Below are 22,325 nucleotides of genomic sequence, written 5' to 3'. Positions count from 1 at the left end.
ATAATACACTTATTCTGCCTCAAGACCTCTTGGATGTGACTCTAATATCAGTATCCTGAACTGGTCTACAGGTTTTTGGTCAGACTGTGTGGTTTCTCCTACCTGAGCGGGCTCCCCGCAGCCTAAACAGCACCCTGGAGCGAAATCCTGAGGTGTCGCTGTGAGAGCGCAACCTGGGCAGAGGCCACAGCTGAGAGAAAGGCCTTAGCTCCGGGTAGGTGTCCCCCTCCTCTTCCATGGTCACCCCCTCTGTGTGTCAGCCGGGAGAGGAGTCGCAGAGTCACGGCGAGACGAGACGAGACGAGACGAGACGACAAGGAACTTCACATGAACCTCCCCAACATCAGCACCCTGCTGCTCCTCCTCCCCCCTCCTCCTCTTTCCTCCTCCTGTCAGACTCATGTAGCACTGTGCGTGTGTGTGTTCTGTTTGTCAACGCCCATCGCCTTTGAAAGATAGGTTGACCACATAGCGACTGCTTGACTGTTTGAAATTTGATCTGGCATAGAATTGAGTGAAAGCAACATGCCCATTATCTGACCAACTGCTAAACCTGTTCCTCTTTCTCTCTTTTAAGATTACAAGTTAGAATGTAGGGATGTAGCATGCGTTAATATTCTGCATTTCACGATTAACCTTGTTTCCCGGTGACAAGACTTTATTTTCAGTAAGACATTTCGACTAAAGCCGATCTCCAGCAAATACCAGACATTATTGAGGCATCTGGATGCAGGCTGTGTTGGCTGTATTTTATCATTTTAACCTAATTGTGCAAAAAAGTAAGGTGATGAAAAAAAAAATGGAAAAAAAAATGGATTGCCGAGGAAAAGTTGCGTAATGATAAAATGTCAGTGTAACATAATAGAAACCAGACAGGCCTAAGAGGCTGCAGCTTGTTTAACGCTAGATGTCGCTAAATTACCACTGTGCTGTGAATATTCTGCTTTCCATCCATGTTGACACCAGGTTGACACCCAGTGCCGGTTTCATACTTGACACCTAGAGGGGATGAAAATAAAGAGCTCTCACTCTGACTTTTGTCTGTCTTTGAAAATATTGGACTTTTAACTGCTATTATTTGTAGGTTTATGTAAGCATAATGGTAAATAAATATATGAATTGTTGTTCATAAATAGCAAATAGCTAGTTTAGTGTGAATACAAAGTGCATGCATTCGTAACACTGCCTGTAGCAGCATATTTTCTTCTTCTTTTTCATTGTTGCATTAACTCTGTTGTAAAAGTAAATTTCTAACCTTCTAAGTGGCACTTTAAGTTGAATCGCACCTTATAATTCTATTCTATTCTATTCTATTCTATTCTAAAATACTCAGTATTCTATTGAACATATTTCTGCAGACAGTTTTTCTTCATGCCCTGTCATCATGCCTATATAATTTACTGAATTCGGTACGTTTAAAAAACAACCTAATTTGATCCAAAGTGCGTTACAAGCAGAACAATATAAATCAATCAACAATCCCGTTAATATAAAACAAATAAATATGAGCTAATAGTAAGTAAAACTGTCAATAAAAGCTGTGTTTGCATAGTAAAATTCAACCTAAACTTGGACTGAAGACCAGCGAGAAGAAATGTGTTTTCAATAACGATTTAAAATACTCTAAACTCTGGGCCGCTTTGATAAGAAAGGATAGATTGTTACAGAGTTAGTTATGCGGCCTAGTATCATTGTACAGTGTATAGCTATAGGTTTGTTTAATTCTATTCATTTATTTCTCGTGTTTTATTGTATTTAATTCCCGGTTTCCAATAAACTACAATAAACCAGCTTTTCTAAAATAAAACTGAAATAAAAAATTGCTCCGGAGTGATCATCTTCGTCATAGACCATCTTCGGCCCGTCGGTGCGTCCTGGTGTGTCCTGGTGCGTCCTCCTGGCTCAGGGGGAGATGGGCTGAGACGCAGAGGACGGAGCCGACGACACCGAGACCCGCCGCGGCCGCTCAGCCTAGCAGTTACCGGAGGGAAGACTCGGGTAAGCCGGACCAGGAGACGATAAAATTCACTCACCGCATTAACTAAGCTCGCTGCCGTGTAGCGGCAGAGTTCGTATTTTACGAAGCTGGCTAACAAGAGTCGCCAGTGTTAGCTGGGCTATGTTAACGTGTATGACAAAACTTCTTCGCCAGCGCGGCCAGGTACCAGCTAATCGTTGCTAGCTCGTCTTAAGATCACAGGAATTGCATTTTACGTGGTTAATTCATATTACATTAGATGTTGTGGGTGTCGCTTTTATAAGTTTACGGGGAGCTAACAGCGAGCTAACCTGAGCCGTTGAGGCCAGACACCCACAGCTGCTGATGCTGCTGTAACACAACATGTGTCACACAGCGTGTTGGTGTGCGAATCTAACGTTAGTTAACTTTAGCTGTTTGTGGTTGTTATTATACATGTTTTCCTCTTTTGAACTATGGAAGTTTCTTAGTTAAGTACTTGATTTTAGAGCTAGGATTCCGTTATCTGTACCTAGTGAGCATCTTCCCTTTTGGCCATGCTGTTAAAATAATGAAAAAAACAAGTAGGATACTGCTGTGGTAAGTGGGACCTTTTCTATTCTGGCCAAGAAATTGTGAAGGCCCAAGCCTGTTTAACCTGCTGCCTATATGTGCTACATTCAGAGCCAGACCCTGACCAGAAATCACTGTTTTCGTCTAAACCGGAATGACCTGTCCTCACCTCTGACCCGCAGAGAGATCAGTTAAACCTCAACACCTTTTCCATAGATTGCTTCTCCACCACTGGCCTCTGTGTTTTCCTTTCAGTGGTCTCTCTGCGAATCCAGTTGCACGACTACAGCTGCAGTATCCTTGACACCTAGATCAGTGATTTGCTTTGTAGTTTGTACGTGGCTGAACAGCAACGTGCCCCTCCAAACTCCTTACTGTTGACTCATGGCTTTGTCCCGCGTGACCATTTGGTCGCCATGCGATGGCGGACAAAGCCGTCGAGCAAGTGTAAAGAGTGAGTTTACCTGGGGAGTGTTTGACCTAGAAAGAAGTCAGCTCTAATATCACAAAGCCTTATCTACAGGGTTCGACCTTTACACTCGCCTGTCTGCGCCATCTTCCGACCCCGCTTTAGCTAAAAATCCTTCTCTCGCTTTCTCTTATCACCGTCTTGTTAGAGTCACATCCATTACACGGGAAGCTTTTTTTTTTTCTTTTTTTTTTCTTTTTCTGTGAGCTCAGACAGAATGAGTGCACTCAGACGTGTGCACCAGTATCCTGGCAATGATCTGTTTTTGAAGTATCCTAGTTATGTGTTTGACCATGTAAACATCATATCCTGGCTGCAGAAACCCAAATATGTCACGAGGCGAGCTCAAATAGAGCCTGGGATACTGTGCCATATAAACACCTTACGGTTGCGGGTCGCTGGTCGAAGCCAGTGTTTGTTTAAAAAAAAAATAAGAGAGAGAGAGAGAGAAAAAAATTATAGGTGATGATCTAAAATAAAAGGCAGGAAATTGACATGGTTCGGATAAAATTGCGGTTTATTGTCGGCTTCATTCTTTGACTACATGTGATAAGACAGAAAACAAATCATGCGCTGTGGTAAATGTAATAATGCCAGTCAGCAAGAAACCGAACTATTCTTATCGCCCACGTGAAGGAGGAGTGAAATGTTTGTTGATCATAAAAAAGTGCATAAAGCTGTGATTGTGACTACAGAGAAGTGAAACAAAAGCTCTCGCTCCTTCCACATTAAAATCATATGACAATCAAAACTGTGATGCTGGCATGGATGTTTACATTTTTGTTGTTTTCCTTAGCAGTCATATAACATTGGCTCTAGATGGATAAATAGGCCTGACCATATGTTCCTGCCATTATAGGCCGGTTTCATTGTTGTCTGTATTAGTATTTTTCTTATTTCTCATCTGGAGTTGCGTTTCTGGACACCTGTTGAATGTAATATACATTGTCCTTAATCTCTCTTCTATCTTTTGGGAAGCATCTGCCTCCTTAACTCCAGCAGGTTTTAGTTAGCTGTTAACTCTTTGTCTGCAGTTCTGTGCTGCAGCACAAGACTTCCTGCTGCTGCATAAAATGACAACTTACAAGTACTTTCGTTTGGGTCCTCGCCAGTACAGTCTACTCGTAAGTATCATTACACGGACGCGTGCAGAGCCTTAGATAAAGTGCAGTTGCAATGCAGTTGGGTGGGATTTTTCTGTTCCGGTGAAACATCTTGTGACAGCTACAGTAAAGTTCGACTTGATTCTTTGAATGCCGCTGCCCTCACTTGTGTCTTAGCCTCCCTTTTCCAGGTAACTTGTTAAACTGAGCCAGATCAGCAACATGTTTACCAAATTGACCCAAATGTTTTTAAGAGTGTGCTTCCACTTGATGAGACACTGAATTGTCATGCTGTGTGCTACCAGAATGCAATATATGTCATTCCAGTGGGTCAGTAACTTTATCTGGAGTCTTACAAACTAGTTTAACTGCATCAGGGTCTCTTCCAGGTGGGAGTAGGTTGATAAACGTCCTGCTCCCACCTGGAAGAGACCCTGATGCAGTTAAACTAGTTTGTAAGAGGAGTAGGTTGATAAACGTCCTGCTGTTTTATGTCCAACTTCCACCGCATTGGTTCCACATTTTCTAGCCAAAGACCTTTGTAAAACAGCCAGCTAATGTGTCTCCTGCTGGCTACCTTCTTCTTATGTTTTTTTGTTTGTTTGTGGTTTGTGAACCAGCTTGTAGATGCTTTACTGTACAGACTGTTGTTTCCTGTTGTTGGTCAGATATTGTAGTCACATTGTTTTGAGTATAGATGGAGAACATTGATGTAAAGTGGAACCCACCGCAGTGTCAGAGTTGTTTTACGAGTATGTGAGCGCACTATCTGACCTGATACCAACATGTCTATATTTCAGAGCAAACCAAAATGTTAAAAAATATGGGCTGGACACCAAACAGTAAGCTTAAACTCTGCTTTGAAATTCAGTAACGCTGAAGGGAGCTACAGAGGTGATAATTGTCTGAGGATGTATCAATACGAGTGACCCCTTTCTTCAGGGTTTATGTGTGCAGCTGTTGTTGGTTACATATTGTCATCCCGTGTTTTGTGTATGGGCACGTTAACATGAAGTGGTGCCTTGTGCAGTTGTTTCGGACCAAACCAAAAGGAATAAACCAAAATGGTAAAACCATGGACTGGTTGCCTTTTGTAGGGCTGGTTGTTAAAAATGTATCACAGTATTTTTCAAAATTCTGATGGTATCATGGTCGACCATGGTGTTTTTTTCATGCATAATCACGTGTTCACAACGTTTCCCACTGGTTGAGAGAGGAATTAATGCTGTAGATTGACTAAGGATTGACTATTTTGCTTTGATAATGAGTAAATGTTGTAGAATAATTCCACACTAGTACTAATAGAGGTTTGCATGGCCCTGTGTTAGCTCTGCCTGCTGATGTGGGAATCTGGGGACATTTACAGCTCGGAGATAAAAAGAAAGAAAGAAAGAAAAAGAATTAAATGTTATCAAGATGAAATGAAGAAATGGGGACAATTACGGTTTCATGTATTTTGACATATTTATTCATGTTTAAACATATTTCAACTGCTATCTGCCATCTGTAATGTCAATAGCAGTGCAACCAGCTACCGTAATAATTGTTGTCTGTGCGCAACATTTTTTTCCCTCATTCAGAAATCCCCCAGAAATCAGAGACGTCTGGTCACCCTAAAAAAAATGACACGGCACCTTTTTTTTGGCACGAGTCGTCTTGTGTTCTGCCACTTCTTCATTTTTCTGATATTTCTATCTTCACCACGCCTCACAGTGACGTAGTCACATCATGCGTGTTTAGAAGTGCTACGTTCAAAATGGTCTGAAACGCTGTGTAATCAAATACACCGGTATGCTGGTATATTAAAAATTCATGTCATAACGGAAAAAAAATACCAGTATTCGGTGTGATCCGGTATACTGCCCAACCCCGCTCTACTGTAGAAGTTTGTGGAGATGATTGGAGCTGCAGAGGGGATAATTCTTTGACCCGTCACTACAAGGTACCTCTTTTATTTATTATACAGTTCTATTGTTAAAAACTGAATTCTAGTCTTTTTAGATGGATAAATAGATGGGTAGATACTTGATTCATCCCAAACTGAGTTTAAATGTCCCACTGACATCATCTAAACATAGATGCTGAGATAAAATGTTTCTTTACAGTAAGTGTTTATGAATTTATTGGCATCAGAATTGTCAACTTCTCAATATTGGTCGCTATGTCAAGAATTCATCGTCGGACTTGATATACACCGATTAGGCGTAACATTATGACCACTGATAGGAGAAGTGAATAACACTGACCATCTTGTGACAACACAATGTTCTGTTGGGAAACTTTGGCACCTGGGACACGCACAAAATGGTTTAAGAACAACTTAAAAAAAAACATGAAGAAGAGAACAAGGTGTTGACCTGGTCTCTAAATTCACTGGATCACAAACTGCACCACCCACCCAGACCAGACCAGGCACCCCCACCATAGCAGTGACAGTCCTTGATGGTAGCAGGGCCCAGCAAGATGACACCTGACACACAAAAAGGGTTTAGGAACAACTTGAAAAACATGAAGCACAGCACAAGGTGTTAACCTGGCCTCCAAATTCACCAGATCCCAAACTGATCCAGTATCCGTGGTATGATCCACAGAGGCCCCACCTCTCAACCTGTAGCACCCGCAGAAGGCCCAAGGGAGACCTACACAATATTAGGTAGGTGTTCATAATGTTATGCCTGATCGATGTAGTTGGTATATATTCAAGACCTTTGAAAATAGGCCACCAGTCTGTGTCTGTGAAGTGTACACGGTTGCCTCTTCACCTTGATGGGATGTTGTTTTGCGTTATCTCCACTTCGCATCTCTCAAATGCGCGAGCATACCCGCCGCCGAACTGGTGCACAGTACCTCATTTACAGGATCACTAAACTCCGCAGCGACGTCTCTCACATGACAATCAGTGTTTGTGTAGTGTTGCGATAGTCGCCCCTGACAGCGTTGCTCCTTTCTCATGCCTGTGTGTCGAATGGGATGACTCGGTTAGAGGCAGGAGCTGACTGAGACGCTCTCAGCCCCAGAGTCTATGCACAACAACTGGGCCTTTTGTCCCTTCTTTGCCCCCATCCACCCACACAGTGCTCATAATGTTGTGGAGAAAGAGCGTCTTTATCTTTGCTTTCCACAGACTCATCGCGCTCACATATTTTAGGCCCAGACCAAAAAGACAGCAGCTTAAACAGACTAATGCGACAATATGCCTACAGTGACTCTGCGCCCACCCACGCAGGGTTTGACATTGAGATGCATGCTTTCACACACGTAGGACCTAGCAGATGTACTCCAATCATTTACTTTTGTTTGTTCATGGGTTGCGGGGATGTACTCAGCAGGTTACGTATTGCACCTTCTCTCCCGTGCAGCTCCTGGGGGTGTTTTTACCTTGTGTTGAACATGGCTGAGCTTTTTTTGGGTTTTTTTTTTTTTTTTTTTTCTCAGATAATGCTCAAGCGGGTACTCAGCTGTAGAGGAAGAGAGAGGGAGGGGATTGAAGGGGCTGGCCAGAGGCTTGCCAAATCGGATGAGAGAGCAGTTGGGAGGAGATAGCTCAGAAAGTGAGAGAGAAGAGAACTGCAAGGGAGGAAGGATAAAGAAAGAAAGAAAGAAAGAAAGAGAGCAAGCCAGGGTTGGGAGGAGGAGGCAGAAGAGAGAGTGACAGAGTGGAGTTTGTGTTACAGGAGAGAAAAAAAAAACGAGAGAAAAAGGGGTAGAGAGAGTGGGTGAGGCTGATATAAAAGGATAAAGGCGGGGCTGTGGTTTGTGTCACATGATCCCTCCTCTGACTGTAGCCTGGTGAGCTCCAGGTGGCAGAGAGACCACAGATACAGTAGAGAGACAGAGGGAGCTCGGCTCACTACAAAGACAGCGTTTCCTCCCTCCCTCCTCACACATCCTCCTTACCACTCTTTTCTCTGTGCCCTTCAGGAATTTTTTACCCAGTCCCGCTTGCCCCCGCTCTTCTCCCGCTCCTCGCTCTCCACTCCCGGCCTCAGCAGGCCAGGGAATGTCCCGGCGGCGAGATGCCTTACGTGGACCGACAGAACCGCATCTGTGGTTTTCTGGACATTGAGGAGAATGAGAGCAGCGGCAAGTTCCTGCGCCGATACTTCATACTGGACACACAGCAGGGAAGCTTGGTGTGGTTCATGGACAACCCACAGGTAATTACACAGGGCTGGGTTAGCTTAGCTCTTAGCTGTATTTTGGGAAGAAAGAAAATCCCCCAGGTAATTGCACAGGCCAATGTTTTATTTGTTGAAGGAAAATTGGGCAATCTACAGGCAATTACATGGGATCTAATGTTACTTATCACTAAAGATGATCAGCTTTCATGCACATGTTTGCTGACTGCATAGCACTTACAGCTAAGCTGTCTCCATTCATTATGAGCACAAAATGAGGCACATGCTGAATGTTTCCATTACCAGACAGCCTTGCAAGCCTGGGATAACTTGTAATTATGTAATTCCAGCTGACAGAATTGGGAAGTAGACATTACAGGCACAGGAGTATATCAGGGTTAACAGTGTGTCTGTGTTTTGGCTCTTGGCAGACATTGCTGTAAATCATTTAGAACAAGGATGGAATGACCCCATATTTTATCTCTAAACCTGGGATTAGCTTTTTGTTTTCACGTCGGTTGGATGAGTCGACTGAGTGACCTCGGTGGTCATCGTAGCGTTGCCTGCTCAGTGACCCTCAGTGTCTCAGTTTTTACAGCGTAAGTCTCCTCTCGGCTTGAGCATCTCGCCGGCTTGGAGACACTGTATTTGTAAGTGCGCTGTTACATGAAGTATTCATAAATGATGTAGTGCAGAAGAAACTTTAAATAATTCACTAAGTCCCTTTCTTTTTATAGATTGAGAAAGGTTAAATTTTAATGACCTCAAATCTGTTTCAGAAACCAAGCAAGCCACGGAAATTAACTCGTGGAGTACGGCCAAAAGTATGCTGTGCTTACTCTATAATATTGACTTGCTTTGCTGAACTTTACTTCACTCCCTCACAAGATCACATTCCACAACGAGGGCTCCAGTCTTGTACTTTTTGCATTGTGCATCAGGAGTTTTAACTTCCTTCTCAACACATTTCTTTGTGGCGTTCCCCCTCAGAATCTGCCTGTTGGTGCAGACTGTGTCGGCTCCCTGAAGCTCACTTACATTTCCAAGGTAAGCAGAGTTTCAACAGAGGCTTATCAAACACTAACATGATAAGGTTATGTATAAATAGAATCATTTTACAGTGTTTACAGTGGTTGAAATCCGTAGCTAACAATTGCGGGCTTTGTCCTCCTCCAGGTCAGCGATGCCACAAAGCTGAGGCCTAAAGCAGAATTCTGCTTCGGTAAGACAACACCGATCATAACACTCATGCTATTTCCTATTTATTTTCTGGAATACACAACACAAATACACAGTATAATGGAAGAATATGGCCATAGAAAAACAAAGATACATCCAGGAAATATTCATGGCCACGTTGTAGCCAAGGGATGTAGCATTAATCACATTAAACAGGAGTTGAGCTTGTCAGAGAAGTTATCATCTTTTTAAAGAAAAGAATTGTGCAGTGCTGTGCAATCGTCAGCAGAGAGGGTGTGCATAATCACACGTTGACTAAGTTTAGTTCCCTTAATAGAAGCTAAGAGAAGACTGTTTGGCGTCCTTGTCTGTCCCCTAAACTTGGTCAAGCATTTCTTTCCATATACTTTCTCCTCCATTGGCAGCCTTGTTCGGGCAGCGTGTGTTTAGTCAACACACAAAGATGCAGGAGAGTCTGGCCGTTCGTTTTCTGGGACACGAGTAGGTCTGATTGCTTTAGGTTTGTTTGTGCCTTTCAGTTTTCTCTAATCAGTGTGATGTTTGTGTTGGTACCTGGCACGTTTTCTCAGTTCAGATTTTAAGTTCAAAGGCTCCACAGTTGGACAGTCATATTTTATAAAAGACTTTTATACTTCTCTTCAGAGTTTTTCATCTCACCTGGTCTTCTTATCCTGCCCTGTACCCTAATCTGAATATTGAATATTTAGAGTTTTTATTGCCTGTACACATTTGTAAAACCTCACATTCATATTAAAAGCTTGTGGGGCCCTGTGTGTTTGCTGGTAGACACAGAAATGATACAGCAACTGTTCCACAAGTCAGGTATAATCTGGCGGACACTGAGAGGACTCAGAGATCGTCAGAACTTTAGAAATGCTTTAGACAAATATGAGAGTGAGATGTGAGAAAGACACATGTTGAAACATACATGTTACTTAGCCCTTTAACATTCTGCTGGGTCGTACATGGGACAGCAGTAGCTTTTTGAACCAATCAGAGCTCTGTAAGCGAGTTGTGGTTGAGTAAATGCTGCATGCAGTATGTCACTGGAAAGCTAATTTTGTTCTGATTTCAGTGATAAGAGTCATTATAGGATCCAACCAACACATTTTTTTCAAAACAAAAAAAATCAGGCAAACCGAACAGCTTCTTATTTTTTAACTGTGCCGACTTTGATTCCTCAAGAACAATATCACTTAGAGTGATTCTGACTTTTGTGAAACCAAAACTTCAGAGTCTTGGTTTCTAAAGAGACCAAGAGCATGCATGAGCTCCAAAGTGTTCACGAACAGCATTCAGTTTACTTTGGATATGTCCTAAGTAAGCATGTTATTATTTTTTTTTTTTTTTTAACATATAGGTTATATCATAGCTGGTTTGGTTATCAGAGCTGTGCACTATGCTATTGCTAGCTACCATTTTATTTGAAAAGTAGCATATTTCAGTGGTAATTTACTTTCCTCTCAGATAGGAGATGGTGAAATTTGGTGTCTCTTTGATTGGTTTTGATTTCTTCTATTTTAAGTTTGAGTATTTCAGCACAGGCAAGGTCAGCACATTGAGATGTGCCTCGTATTGTTTCACTTGGATAAACAGTGAAGTCCATACACGCCAGCATTTGTATCTTGCGTTATACAATCACTTGAGATAATATAGTGAAAGTGTTTGTCCTTGTCTTCTCACGCTGTAGACAAGACGTACAATGAAAAATGCTGCATATATAAGAGCCACCATGAGGTTATTTAGGAGTGAGCCTCCATGCCTGTTATTGTTTACTAGCCTCTCTCCTCCTCTTCCATCTAATTCAATAGCAGGAAACACTAGTGTGTGACAAGGAGTTGACTACCGTGACCGTGTGCGTCTGGCTGTGTGCACACCAGTTGCCCTGTTGAGGTTTCGACAGGATGCCGGCATCCTAATCGGAACCTGACGTGGAGACGATGAAGTTATTTTTAAAACCGCCGTTTGTGAGCCATATGTTTTGCTGATATCTATAAATCCTGCTGCTCTCCCTCTTCCTGCACCCAGCGACTCGACGAGAGGCGTAAGACGTTGAGAAAAGTCAGCTAATGGCCCTCACGCTTCTTTTGACAGAAATTGTGTTTTGTGATGCCTGTGCCTTGGTTGTGACGGTGAGAGGGATCGAGAGCATTGATGTGAACTTTGGTTGCTCTTCACAGCGGCGTGCATTGTTTTGTGCTGCGTAACTCTTGAGTCAGAGCCGATGGCCACTCTCGCAGATTTGTCATCCCAGTGCACAAAAAAGAAACTGCCCTTTGACCACTGCAAATCCTCCCACGTACAGGGGAGACGTTTGTAGGTGAATACTGTTGACTTATTTCATGCTGGTCATCTGAATGGGAGCAGACAGACAGATTTATTTACAGGGAAGTGGGGGAAAAAAAGGAGAGTGCTGTTTCTAAGAGTTGGACCAAATACCAAGAGCAAGGAAAAATGATGTTCATTGTGCCACATAGTTTTGCTCTAACAGCTCGCCCCCGCCAGATTTACCAGTCCGGCATTAATGCAATTTATTGCCATGGTGTCCAAAGGAAAAAAGAAGAGACACGAGGAAGGTTTGAGCAGCAGAACAGAAAGATTTATGGCGGAGGGAGAGAACGAGAGACTTCTTTCAGCCCCTAAATCCTCATCCATGGCTAATCAGCATTTGACCCAAAAATTTCTTTGTGATTGGAAATGGGGTTCGCTCATGTTCACATGGGGGTGAAAATGTGTGAGAATATTCGGCGGCTGGTAGCTTCTCCTTCTTCTTTCTTTTTTCTTTTTTTTTTTTTTCCCCCTCCGTCATGGTTAGAAGTACAGACTGAGGCAGCTGAATCTAGCGGGATCATCATCCACATGGAGAGAGAATAGTGCTGGTAGTGTGTGGGAGAGTCCCTTGGCTCACTTGTGTTTCACTTCCAGAGAAATCTGTGGCAGTGAATGTGCTCTGACACTCATCTCATTGTCCATACGAGGAAGGCACAAAATAAATAAATAAACAAAAAGCAGTTCCTCACTTCCTAGTAAACCTACTCGAAGTATGTGATTCATGTAATGTACTGAATGAATCCGGCGGTGCGGTGTGGAGAATGAAGTCTGACTGTGAACGAAAAGGCACGAATACACTTTCACTTTGTCTATTGTTCCCACTGCTGCTTTTTTATGATCCATTAGTCATCAATGCCGGGATGAGGAAGTTCTTCCTGCAGGCCAATGATCAGCAGGACCTTGTGGACTGGGTCAGCGCTCTCAACAAAGCCACCAAGATTACAGTAAGACGAGCGCACGTACGGTCTGCTCAGATAAACACAAGACGCACGCTCCGTCCCTGATTCAACTGTTCTAATCTGTTCTTTTTGGCTCATGTTTTATCACTTGGAGGAACTTTTACTTCTTCCCCCCCCTGTGAAAACGAACAAGTGAACTGTCAAGAAACTAGATAGAAGTGAGTCAGTGCATGACTAACAGGATGCTGTTGTATTGTCACCGGGTTCTGGTGTAAAGGACTGTTTCCATTGTTCTTTATAAAGCCTTAGCCATGCAGAGAGGAAATGGGTATAAAATGTGTTATGTACACTACGTATGTAGAATATGTAGTGTACCTATATATTCCACAAAACATCCCTTCCCGCCTGAACTCTTTTGTGTTTGAAATTTTTCTTCCGACAGGTGCCAAAGGCGTCAGATGGGCAGCAGAACTCAGAGAACCAGAAGGCTTTACCCGATGTCGTGGGGCCCAAGAAACAAGTCTCCTACAAGACCGAGATCATTGGAGGAGTCCCCATTGTCACCAAGACGCAGGTAAACACGATTCACGAATGTAGGGGCTATACATGGATGTGAGGACACATCGCTGACAGGTTTAAAAATATCTAAAATATAAAGACCCCTGTGAGGAAGCACAACCGTGACAAACTTTTCTTAATTAGTAAATGATGTGTGAAAGTCACATGCTGACTTTACCCACACACTTTTTCCATTGTTTTTGAACAATGTTCCCGTGTGTGTAGAGATCCGTAAAATATGAAAAAAGATGCAATAAGGGGATAAACAGAGGCAGCCTCTGGCAAACAGATCCACCAGTAGTGTTCCCAGTAATGAAAGACAGAGAAAGTTAGCGCTCGCCACCTAACGACACATCATGCATCATAGCAAGATCCTCCACTAACCAGCAAACAGTTGATCCTAATCCTCAGGCAACATTTCAGTAAAGTTGCATTATCAAAGAGATTCTCCCGGTTAGTGTCTGATTCTGGTTCAAACAGACGTATTTATTCTCCTTCCTCCGTTTTGTCGGGGTAATCATGGCGTGAGCAGGAAGGGGGCTCATTGGAGCGCGGTTAAAAGCAAACAGCCATCCTGAAATGAACCATGTGCACTTTATTTTTAGCTGAAACGTCTCCATTCTGAGGACACGAAGACAATAAAAAGGATTGAATAATTTGTGACCTTTAAGTAATACTACAGCCTTTAATGATCACAAGTCAAGTCTGTTTTATTTACTATATAACATAATACCACAAATGTGCCTCTGGGTATTTCAGTCTGCACATTATACAGCAGTGTCTGCTCATAGACACAACAAGTAAGCAGAATCTATTTTCATGTGAAAACCAAAGCTTTTGATATGATTACTCACATAGTCCTTGTTTTATGTTAGCTTTATATGACTGAGCATAAATTAAAGTTGTGTATAGATTAAATATTTTTTTGTTTGATTATTAATTTGTCAAGATAAGTAGTTTTTAGGTTGTGCTTTGAAATCTCTCTTGTGCTTTGTACTTTTTGGACAAAATAAAGCAGTTTAAAGATATTGCAGTTAAAGAAACTATTACTATTGGCTGTGTACACCAATCAGCCACAACATTAAAACCACTGACAGGAGAAGTAAATAATAACCATCTTATTGCAGTACAGTGTTATGCTGGGAAACATTTGAACCTGGCATTCATGTGGATGTTACTTAGACATGTAGCACCCACCTAGATCAACCAGACACCTCCACCCCATAGCAGTGATGTCACCAGACATCCCCAGCAGGATGCAGCCTGACACGTACACACAAAAACTTTAGAAACGACTCAGAAAGCATGAAAAACGGCACAAGGTGTTGACCTGGCCTCCAAATTCACTGGATCCCAAACTGATCAAGTATCTGTGGGGTGATAGAGGCCCCTCCCCTCAACCCACAGGACCCAAAGACCCCCACTAACAACATCCTATTGTCAGACACAACATTATTATACACATATCCTGCCAAATTACTTTACCTTGTGTTTTGTTGTTCAAACACATGTGGATGTGAAATTGACACTACAACATGTGTGTTCCAGCACTTGAAACATTAACTTGGTGATTGATGTGTTGTCGGTGTCCTTCACCCTCCAGCACGAAGGTGTTGACGGTGCAGACAGAGCAGAGCGTGAGGCCATGCAACGTTCCCACAGCCAGCTGCCTTACTTCCTGGGCAGGCCGGCTCAGGAGCACACCGTCATCAAGTCGGGCTACTGTGTCAAACAAGGAGCTGTGGTGAGCACTCGACGTTCTTCTGGTTTTCTGTCGGTGAACACGCAACATCCCTTTTAAACAGGTTACAGTTAAAGCCAGACCCTCAACTCTAACCTTAAATACCTGTGTCATGTAGGAAAGAACGGGAAGTCTAGTGACAGTTAATGGGTCGCCCAAGTAAAGTCAGCTTCAATAATAATTATAAGCAATAATGGGCATTTATTATATAGAATGGCTCTCTATTAAGACCATGTCAAATATGCTGGAGGATAAAATGTCCTCCAGTTACTGTAGCACATTGGACAGTTCATGTTATCCTGGAAAGCAGATAAACAATCTAAACATCTTTTCCCGTTTCTCCCCAGATGAGGAACTGGAAACGTCGATATTTCCTCCTGGAAGAAAACTCGATGAGTTACTTCAAGTCAGATTTGGTAATTGACTGAAGCTTTTGAGGAATGTTTTTTTTTTTTTTTTTTTTTTTTTTTTTTATATATTGACGTGTGGATTTGAATTCCCCCACAGACTGAGGGGGAGTGACAGCAAACACACAATCCCGAGTTCCAACACGTTTTATCCGCAATCTGTGGAATTCATTGCCTTCACTTCACATGTCCCGTCATGTCTCGTTCCCCCCTGTTCTTATACACACACACATATACATACAGACTGTCCTTAGCATAACCCTGCACGTCCCATACCCCGTCCTTGTCAGGGTCTGCCCTTATTTGACAACTTTATCTGTCTATTTGGCTATCAACAGTCCCCAAGGACATGGACTCTTTGTCTGCTTTGTCTATAATATGACAGGAAGGCAGTCACAAGGGTTTTTAGTTTAGTGTTTTCAGCCTGCTACTTCTAAAAAAAAAAAAAAAAGTCCACGTTCTCCTCTACGCTCTCCTCTCCATGACGCAGAAAACAAACTCGCACTAATTGGCGTCATTTTAGCCAACGTGCTAGAAAAGCATTAGTATTCAACATGTCTAACCAACTGTTGTCTCCTTGCCTGTAGGAGAAAGAGCCTCTGAGAATGATCCCACTAAAAGAAGTTCACAAAGTCCAGGAGTGCAAACAGAGGTATTTAACATGTCCCAACGTTTTCCCATTGTACAAAAAAATGTCCCGTGATGGTGTTTACCCGTCCTGATAAAGACAGATTTAGATAAAGCTATAGATGGATGTGATCCAGCTTGTTTTCTGCTTTGTTGTAGTGACATTATGATGAGAGATAATCTGTTTGAAGTCGTCACCACATCAAGGACGTTTTACATACAGGTATGTCTTTTTATCACACTCTGGGATGTCTTTATCAACCGTTGCTCCAGCGCCTTTCCAGGTCTGATTGCCGTTCCTCACCGTGTCATTCTCTGCTCTCTGTTCTCTCTGTCGTTGTCTCTGTCTCCGTCTCTGCCAGGCGGACAGTCCTGAGGAGATGCACAGCTGGATCAAGGCTGTCTCAGGGGCCATCGTGGCCCAGCGGGGGCCCGGGAGGTCAGCTGCTACAGTATGTATCTGCCACTACACCGCAGCACACATCCATAGAGTGTAACTTAAGGACTTGACTTTGTCTTGCATGCAGTACCGGAGACTTACTGAGTGACATCTGGTGGTGGGAACTAGTCAAGACCATTCGTATACATGAGACCTGATGTTTTGATTATGTCATTTGTCAGTTATTATCAGTGTCACATTATCACAAAAGATCACATAATTGCAATGAGTAGTAGAAACAGTGTTTAGTTACCATGTAGTTGTGTAGTCCTAAAATAAGGTTGATGGATAACCCAGGTCCTGATCTGTGAATTGGTTCATGACATTTGCATATGTGCTGTCAAGCAACAGAGTAAAATCAACAAAAGCATAATTTTCTTAAACAAATGTCATTTAATTTAGAGGTGATTTTTCTGCACTCGGTACGTCTGTTCCTCATCCCTCAACAACAAACTGTTATTCTTGCTCTACTTTTTTTTTTTACACACGTCATGTATCTATGAGACTATCAGCAGCTGATAGATGACAGGATATCAGAGACAGCGACAGAGGGCCACAAACTGGAGACATTGTGGTTCACGGCTGCCACTTTGCTCCAGACCTTATATTAATTTTTAACTTAAGTCTGAGAGGCCAGATAACCCGCTCCGTCATCACCAGCTGTCAGCGTTAAAAAAAAAAAAACAAACACATGAAACTACCTGAGCTTTAGAAGCTAATTAGATCTATTAACAGTCTACATGTAGAGAGACATGCAGCTAGACCTGGCAGGTGAGAAGAGAAGTGAACCACTTCCACAGTCCTGGCTGCAGAGGAAACACAGCCCTCTGCTGCACTCGGCCCCTCCTGGTTAGACTGGAGTCACCCTGTGCGCTGCGTCTGTTCCTCTACAACTCCCTTTCTTGACTCCTCCGTCCTTCTTTCTCTCTTGCTTGTTTTCCCTCACTTTCCTCTTCTTTCTATTCTCCTTTTTCCTTTCTTTCTTTCTTTGTCACACTCTCTCCACCTCCTCCTCCTCCTCCTCTTCGTCTCCCGGTGGACGGACCGCCCATCTGCTCTAATCCTGCTTTGCACTGTGTTGTTGCAGATGCGGCAGGCCAGACGGCTGTCGAACCCCTGTATACAGAGGTATACGTCTCGAATCGGGGAGTGCAGCAGCACGTACGTCAGCTCGTCTAAATCTCCCCCCCCCCTCCCCCTTTAAACTATAAGTTTACCTTTTTAATACTTTTTTCCCACTCACTGGCTGGCCCCTTTGGTTGTAGACACTACGAGAGCGGATCAGATCTGACCGCACATCTGATGCTCTTCTGTTTTTTTTTTTTTTTGTTTTTTGTTTTTGCAAAGAACCAACCACACCCTAAGTATGGCTGTGATAACCCAACAAGCGCTCCTCCCTTCACGCCCTCCTCATCGCTGCTTCTCTCATTCACTTCTCTTCCTCCTTTGCTTTTCTTTTGCTGCACTGTCACATTGAGCTCAGCTTAAAGTCAGGCCCCCTTTTGCATTCAGTTTCCAGCCGAACAGGTGCGAACGTCACGCGAGACATTTTTTCCGACTCGAGGTGTGCTTAATTCCCTTGCATGCGAAGGCTGTCGCCACAGGCATGGCAGCAAAAAATCAAGCATACCTCAAGTCTTTGAGCCGCTGAGAAGTTTGAGTTTTGCTCAGCCACGAAGTGACTGACGTGACAGTTGAAATCCTCGCAGCCGCCTGCGTTACAGCTTTCAGCCGCCTTCACCATCACTGATGATGTTGCAGCGTAAAAGTACACATGTACGATCCATGCGCAAACACACACTGACTGCATGAACTCTCCGACTAGCTGTGAACTCCTTAGACCTGTTTCTATCTTTGTCTTTATTTCTGTGTCTTTCACACCTTGTGTTTCTCTCCCCTCCGTGCCCTGTTATCTCTGCAGTCTGCTGCAGCTGTGTACCTGTCTTAGATGTGTGACATCCTGCTTGTCTCTCCTCCTCCCTCCTGTTCGCTGCCTGTATGTTTTTTTTTTTCCTCTTTCTCACACACACACACAATAATAAGATAGTTGTTTCCATGTTGACCTCTTATGCCTCTATTTTAACGTTTTAACAGCTATGTAATGAGAACTCGCCAGTGCTGAACCCAGGCGTTCAGAGCCACACGCTGGGGTTTTTATAGTACGTTCCTGCGCTTTGTGATAATATCAGTTAATCAGTGGTGCAGCGAGCTGCAGGCAGTTCTCCAAATCTTCAGTGTGGTAGATTATCTGATCAGCTGCTTAATGTTCCCTAAAATTGGACATGAGCTTGATTTTGGATTCAACATGAAGCGTGTCTTAATATATATATATATAAATATATGCGTGGCTCTGATTTTTAGGAATGTTTGTCTAAAACCTTGTGACATTTAAGTGCTAATTTTAAATGACTTTTTAATGTTGTCGCTCTGCCAATTAAGTTGTATTATGTGGAGGAAGCTACACTCGCGTGCCAAAGTGTTAGGTACACCAGCGAAGACAAATGCATTATTATATTATGTTGTTCGTAGTGTTGTTAAACCGAATTTAACGCAACAGTGGTTCTTTTATTTAGCCCCGCTCACTGTGTGTCCGTACGACACAATAGAAAAGTGCGACAAAGTGCAGCCTCCAAAATGAAAACACAGATGAGTTCTCTCGGTTATTTTAAGTGAACGCTGAATACCAGAACCTCTGTGGAGGTGAATGATTTAATGCCAGTCTGCTATGTTAGCGCGCGTTCGTTTTCGCGAGTGTACCTAATAAACTGGCAGGCGACCGTACGTCTCTGACTACAGAACCTTTAAAGGGACGCTTGCGCTGGAGCCCCTCGGTGTTTTAAAGCCAGCTCCGTGGCCACTTCTCTTTGCCCTCACTGTCTTGGCTTTGTCTTTTCTTTCTTCTCATGCTTCTGTTTTTTTTCCAGAGATTGAAATCTGACAATGAAAAGCTGTGAAATAATGAGCAACAACCAACCACTGCTTCCTTCGTCACTCTGTTTGAAACTTCCACTGCAACCTGTCCAAAACTAAAACCTGCTGACACTACTATTCCTGCTACCTCTACTACTACTACTCCTACTACCACCACTACTACTACTACTACTACTACTACTACTACTACTACCACCATCTCCACTCTTTAGTAACGCTACATTCTTCAGCACCTACAACCTTCAAGCTGCATCTGGCCCCCTGTGCTGGTGCTAACTCCACGTCTGTAACTCACTTTAGCTCTCCTCAAATACACGCGGAAGGATTTGACGTCTCTTACTAACGGCCCGTCTCCCTCGTTCTTTCTCTCTCTCTCTCTCTCTCTCTCCTGCAGGAACACGGCAGCCGTTCCACTTTCTACCGCACCCCCGCGGGCCCCCCCGTCCCTCGCTCGCCCATATCTGCCATGCCACCATGCTACCCAGAGTGGGGGTCTGCTGTCACGTGCGGCACACGCTCGCAGCCTGGCGTGGGACAGCGAGCACTTCATGAGCCTGCTGCCGCGCCCCAGTCACAGCCACACGCCAGCACGCCTGTCCCTGCAGGAGACGCCGCGCCTGGCAAAGTGACCTGCGAGCCGCCCGCGACCGCCCTCGCTCGCTCCGAGGAGTCCCCGTGGCGACGGCGGAGCAGCTTCGAGCCCCACATGCCTGAAACACCCCTGGACCTAGATGATGCCGATCTGCCGGTGAGCGAGGTCTAACTGGACTTTAAAAAAAAAAAAACAAAAAAAACGGCCCCTCTGGATGGAGACGCCGTCGTCGACGAAACGAAAACCCCTGTGGGCCAGGTGTTTTAAAAAAGACAGACTTTGGTTCTCTGATCCAAGTTGCTCCCCGGAGCGCCTCCGTCAGCGCGCAAGAGAAATAAAAAAAAGTCGGGTCACCTCTGAACTGCACTCGTGCGCCTAAAAGACGACCCAGTCTTCACCCACACCCCCCCCCTCTGCCTGTCTGCAGCTACAACGGCGTAGTTATTTACCGAGAGTTGATGTCTGATTAGAATTCAGAGCTTTATTTTAACCTGTGCAGGCACAACGATGTGTTCAGTGGTATTTACGCGCGGAGGATTTTTTTGTAAACCACTTTGTGCCAAGTAAATAAGGGAGCTTTTAAGGGTGCGAGCTAATTCCTCTTGTCTGAAAAGAACGTTTCAAACCGAGGACCGGCTTCTGTCACCTCTCAAGTGTACTATTACTAAACTGTGTTTTGTCTGTTCATACACTCATTATTATAACACTGGATTTGTCTGCTGTTAACGGCCAATCTGGTCAGAGATCAAATCCTCACAAGTCAAAGATTCTGGGCTACGAAGAGAGTGAAGAAGAGATTTGACCCGGGTGTGTATAGTTGTGTGAGACCAAATGTATTGCAGCCACATTTAGTCTAATTGTTTTTAACAAGCCATTGAGTTTCTTTCTTTTTAAATATCCAACAGTTGTTTCTTTACGATGTCCTCGTTGAGGTTTTAGTTGACTGACTGTTAATGGCCACACGCTACTTATGAATCTACAGTGAATAGTTTTTAATGCAGCTCTGGTAGAAAAAAGAGACACAGCATCACCTGGAGATCAGACCGATTGATTCTCTCTGCAAACTACATTTATGACTTTGTGTACTCCTGTCATTTTGTTACCGACAATAAGGACCGGTTCAGCTATAGATCAGCCTCAGTCACCATAAGCTGCAGGCCATAGTTTGAAGATAATACTATATGAACACCTTTCAAACATCATGGATCAAACAAATCAAGCTCAGACACTTCAGTTGCATGCTGACATTTAAAAAAACTCCTCAGTTCTTGTTTGTGTTTATCTACAGACTCTCTGGTTGTTGTGTGTTTGCAGACTAGAGCAGTGTGAAACATTTTTTTTATATATGCTTTTAGACGTGTCTTGTTCTCTTGTATCTGTCTTGCCAACCCAGCTGCCTCATGGTGTTATTTAAAAAAATAATTTCCACTGTAATTCTGCTTAATAATACACACTAATCTAGTTTTTTTTTTTTTTTTTTTAAGTGCCTGCTTTATTTCAGCCCAGCTAAGCCAAGCTGTTTCACTCCCCCTTTTTTTTTCTTTCTTTTTTTTTTTAGTCTGGTGTAATTGGTTTGAATTGTCTCTATTTATTATGTGGATGACTTGAAAGAAATAAACACTGTAAATGTGCTCAGGTTTCCCGTGTGATTGGTGCAGAACGTGAGAAGTTTCCAAAGACTGGGAAAAAGGAAATTCAGCAGAATCCTCAGCGTGACTAGATCCCAAGTAGCTGCTCAAAGCTTCCTCTGCCCTCTTGTGGTGAGAGAAAAATCTTCACTCTGATCCACTTCCATAAACATCAGCTCTGTGCTCCAAGTCACTAGTTATGTATTTGTCAGGGGTGAGACGATTTAGTTACCAAATGGAAGAAGACACAATGTTGGCATCTTGCCAAGGACACAGCTGCAAAATTGAACCGTAACAACATTTTCCATTTCTTGCTCTTCTTCGTGGAATGCATCGTGAGACGAAAACGTAAAACAAAAGCCCCAATTCTCTGTTTTTGCTCAATAATTAATCCTGACTACTGCAGGCAATGTCAACCATGAATAATTTATAAATGTCAACAACCATTCGTGAGGATCAGAATAAGCCCTTGATGGACTTTGTGAAACAGTTGCATCTGTAATTTGAAATATTACTTTAAATAAAACTAAAAAAGTGTCTATTATTCAGATAAAGCATCAAACTTAAGTGTTCACGTCAATGTATTTACAGCACAGCTTAAATTTCCTACTTGGGTCTCCTTACATCCTCATCATTTGTCCTGATAGACTGTGTGCATGTTAATATTTAAAGCTGCTTTATCGACGGACCCAGGACATGGTCACGGCTTCAACCTTAGTTTATTGTGTAGACTTGCGTTGATAAGGACGGTG

At 43.2% G+C, this 22,325-nt stretch overlaps 2 protein-coding genes across 5 annotated transcripts in view; one reads left to right on the top strand and one right to left on the bottom strand.

The window, feature by feature from the left end:
• phactr2 (phosphatase and actin regulator 2) overlaps window positions 1-299 on the bottom strand; it is a 45,170-nt gene extending 44,871 nt beyond the window's left edge. The window contains exon 1 of one of the 2 annotated variants that reach the window (XM_047603039.1): window positions 103-299. In XM_047603039.1, the coding sequence (XP_047458995.1) occupies window positions 103-238 (136 nt within the window). In that variant the 5' untranslated portion in view covers window positions 239-299. The remainder of the gene's footprint in view (window positions 1-102) is intronic. The other variant, XM_047603042.1, reaches the window with a different exon arrangement.
• A 1,562-nt stretch (window positions 300-1,861) lies between these two features.
• Window positions 1,862-21,576, top strand: LOC125018905 (pleckstrin homology domain-containing family A member 1-like). Of its 3 annotated transcripts, XM_047603324.1 has the most exons (14): window positions 1,862-1,998; window positions 8,024-8,259; window positions 9,211-9,267; window positions 9,397-9,442; window positions 12,598-12,695; window positions 13,093-13,224; window positions 14,812-14,952; window positions 15,297-15,365; window positions 15,944-16,008; window positions 16,143-16,206; window positions 16,346-16,435; window positions 17,510-17,583; window positions 18,344-18,418; window positions 19,748-21,576. In XM_047603324.1, the coding sequence occupies exons 2-14, from the start codon at window positions 8,119-8,121 to the stop codon at window positions 19,980-19,982; spliced, it is 1,287 nt and encodes a 428-aa protein (XP_047459280.1). In that variant the 5' UTR covers window positions 1,862-1,998; window positions 8,024-8,118; the 3' UTR covers window positions 19,983-21,576. The 3 variants fall into 3 exon arrangements, with proteins under 3 accessions (XP_047459280.1, XP_047459279.1, XP_047459278.1); XM_047603323.1 differs by lacking the exons at window positions 1,862-1,998; window positions 18,344-18,418 and adding an exon at window positions 6,642-6,755; XM_047603322.1 differs by lacking the exons at window positions 1,862-1,998; window positions 17,510-17,583; window positions 18,344-18,418 and adding an exon at window positions 6,642-6,755.
• Window positions 21,577-22,325: the final 749 nt, after the last annotated feature.

The sequence above is a fragment of the Mugil cephalus genome, chromosome 13 (assembly GCF_022458985.1).
Source record: "Mugil cephalus isolate CIBA_MC_2020 chromosome 13, CIBA_Mcephalus_1.1, whole genome shotgun sequence".
NCBI lineage: Eukaryota > Metazoa > Chordata > Actinopteri > Mugiliformes > Mugilidae > Mugil > Mugil cephalus.
This window is presented reverse-complemented; position numbering and strand designations above follow the sequence as displayed.

Excerpts from the sequence above, each read along its gene's own strand:
- LOC125018905 (XM_047603322.1), top strand. The coding sequence starts at position 6,683 with ATGATCCACAGAGGCCCCACCTCTCAACCTGTAGCACCCGCAGAAGGC. Across the intron at positions 6,756-8,023 it reads GGAGACCTACACAATATTAG|GAATTTTTTACCCAGTCCCG; the intron begins GTAGGTGTTCAT and ends TGTGCCCTTCAG. Across the intron at positions 16,436-19,747 it reads CCGGGAGGTCAGCTGCTACA|GAACACGGCAGCCGTTCCAC; the intron begins GTATGTATCTGC and ends TCTCTCCTGCAG.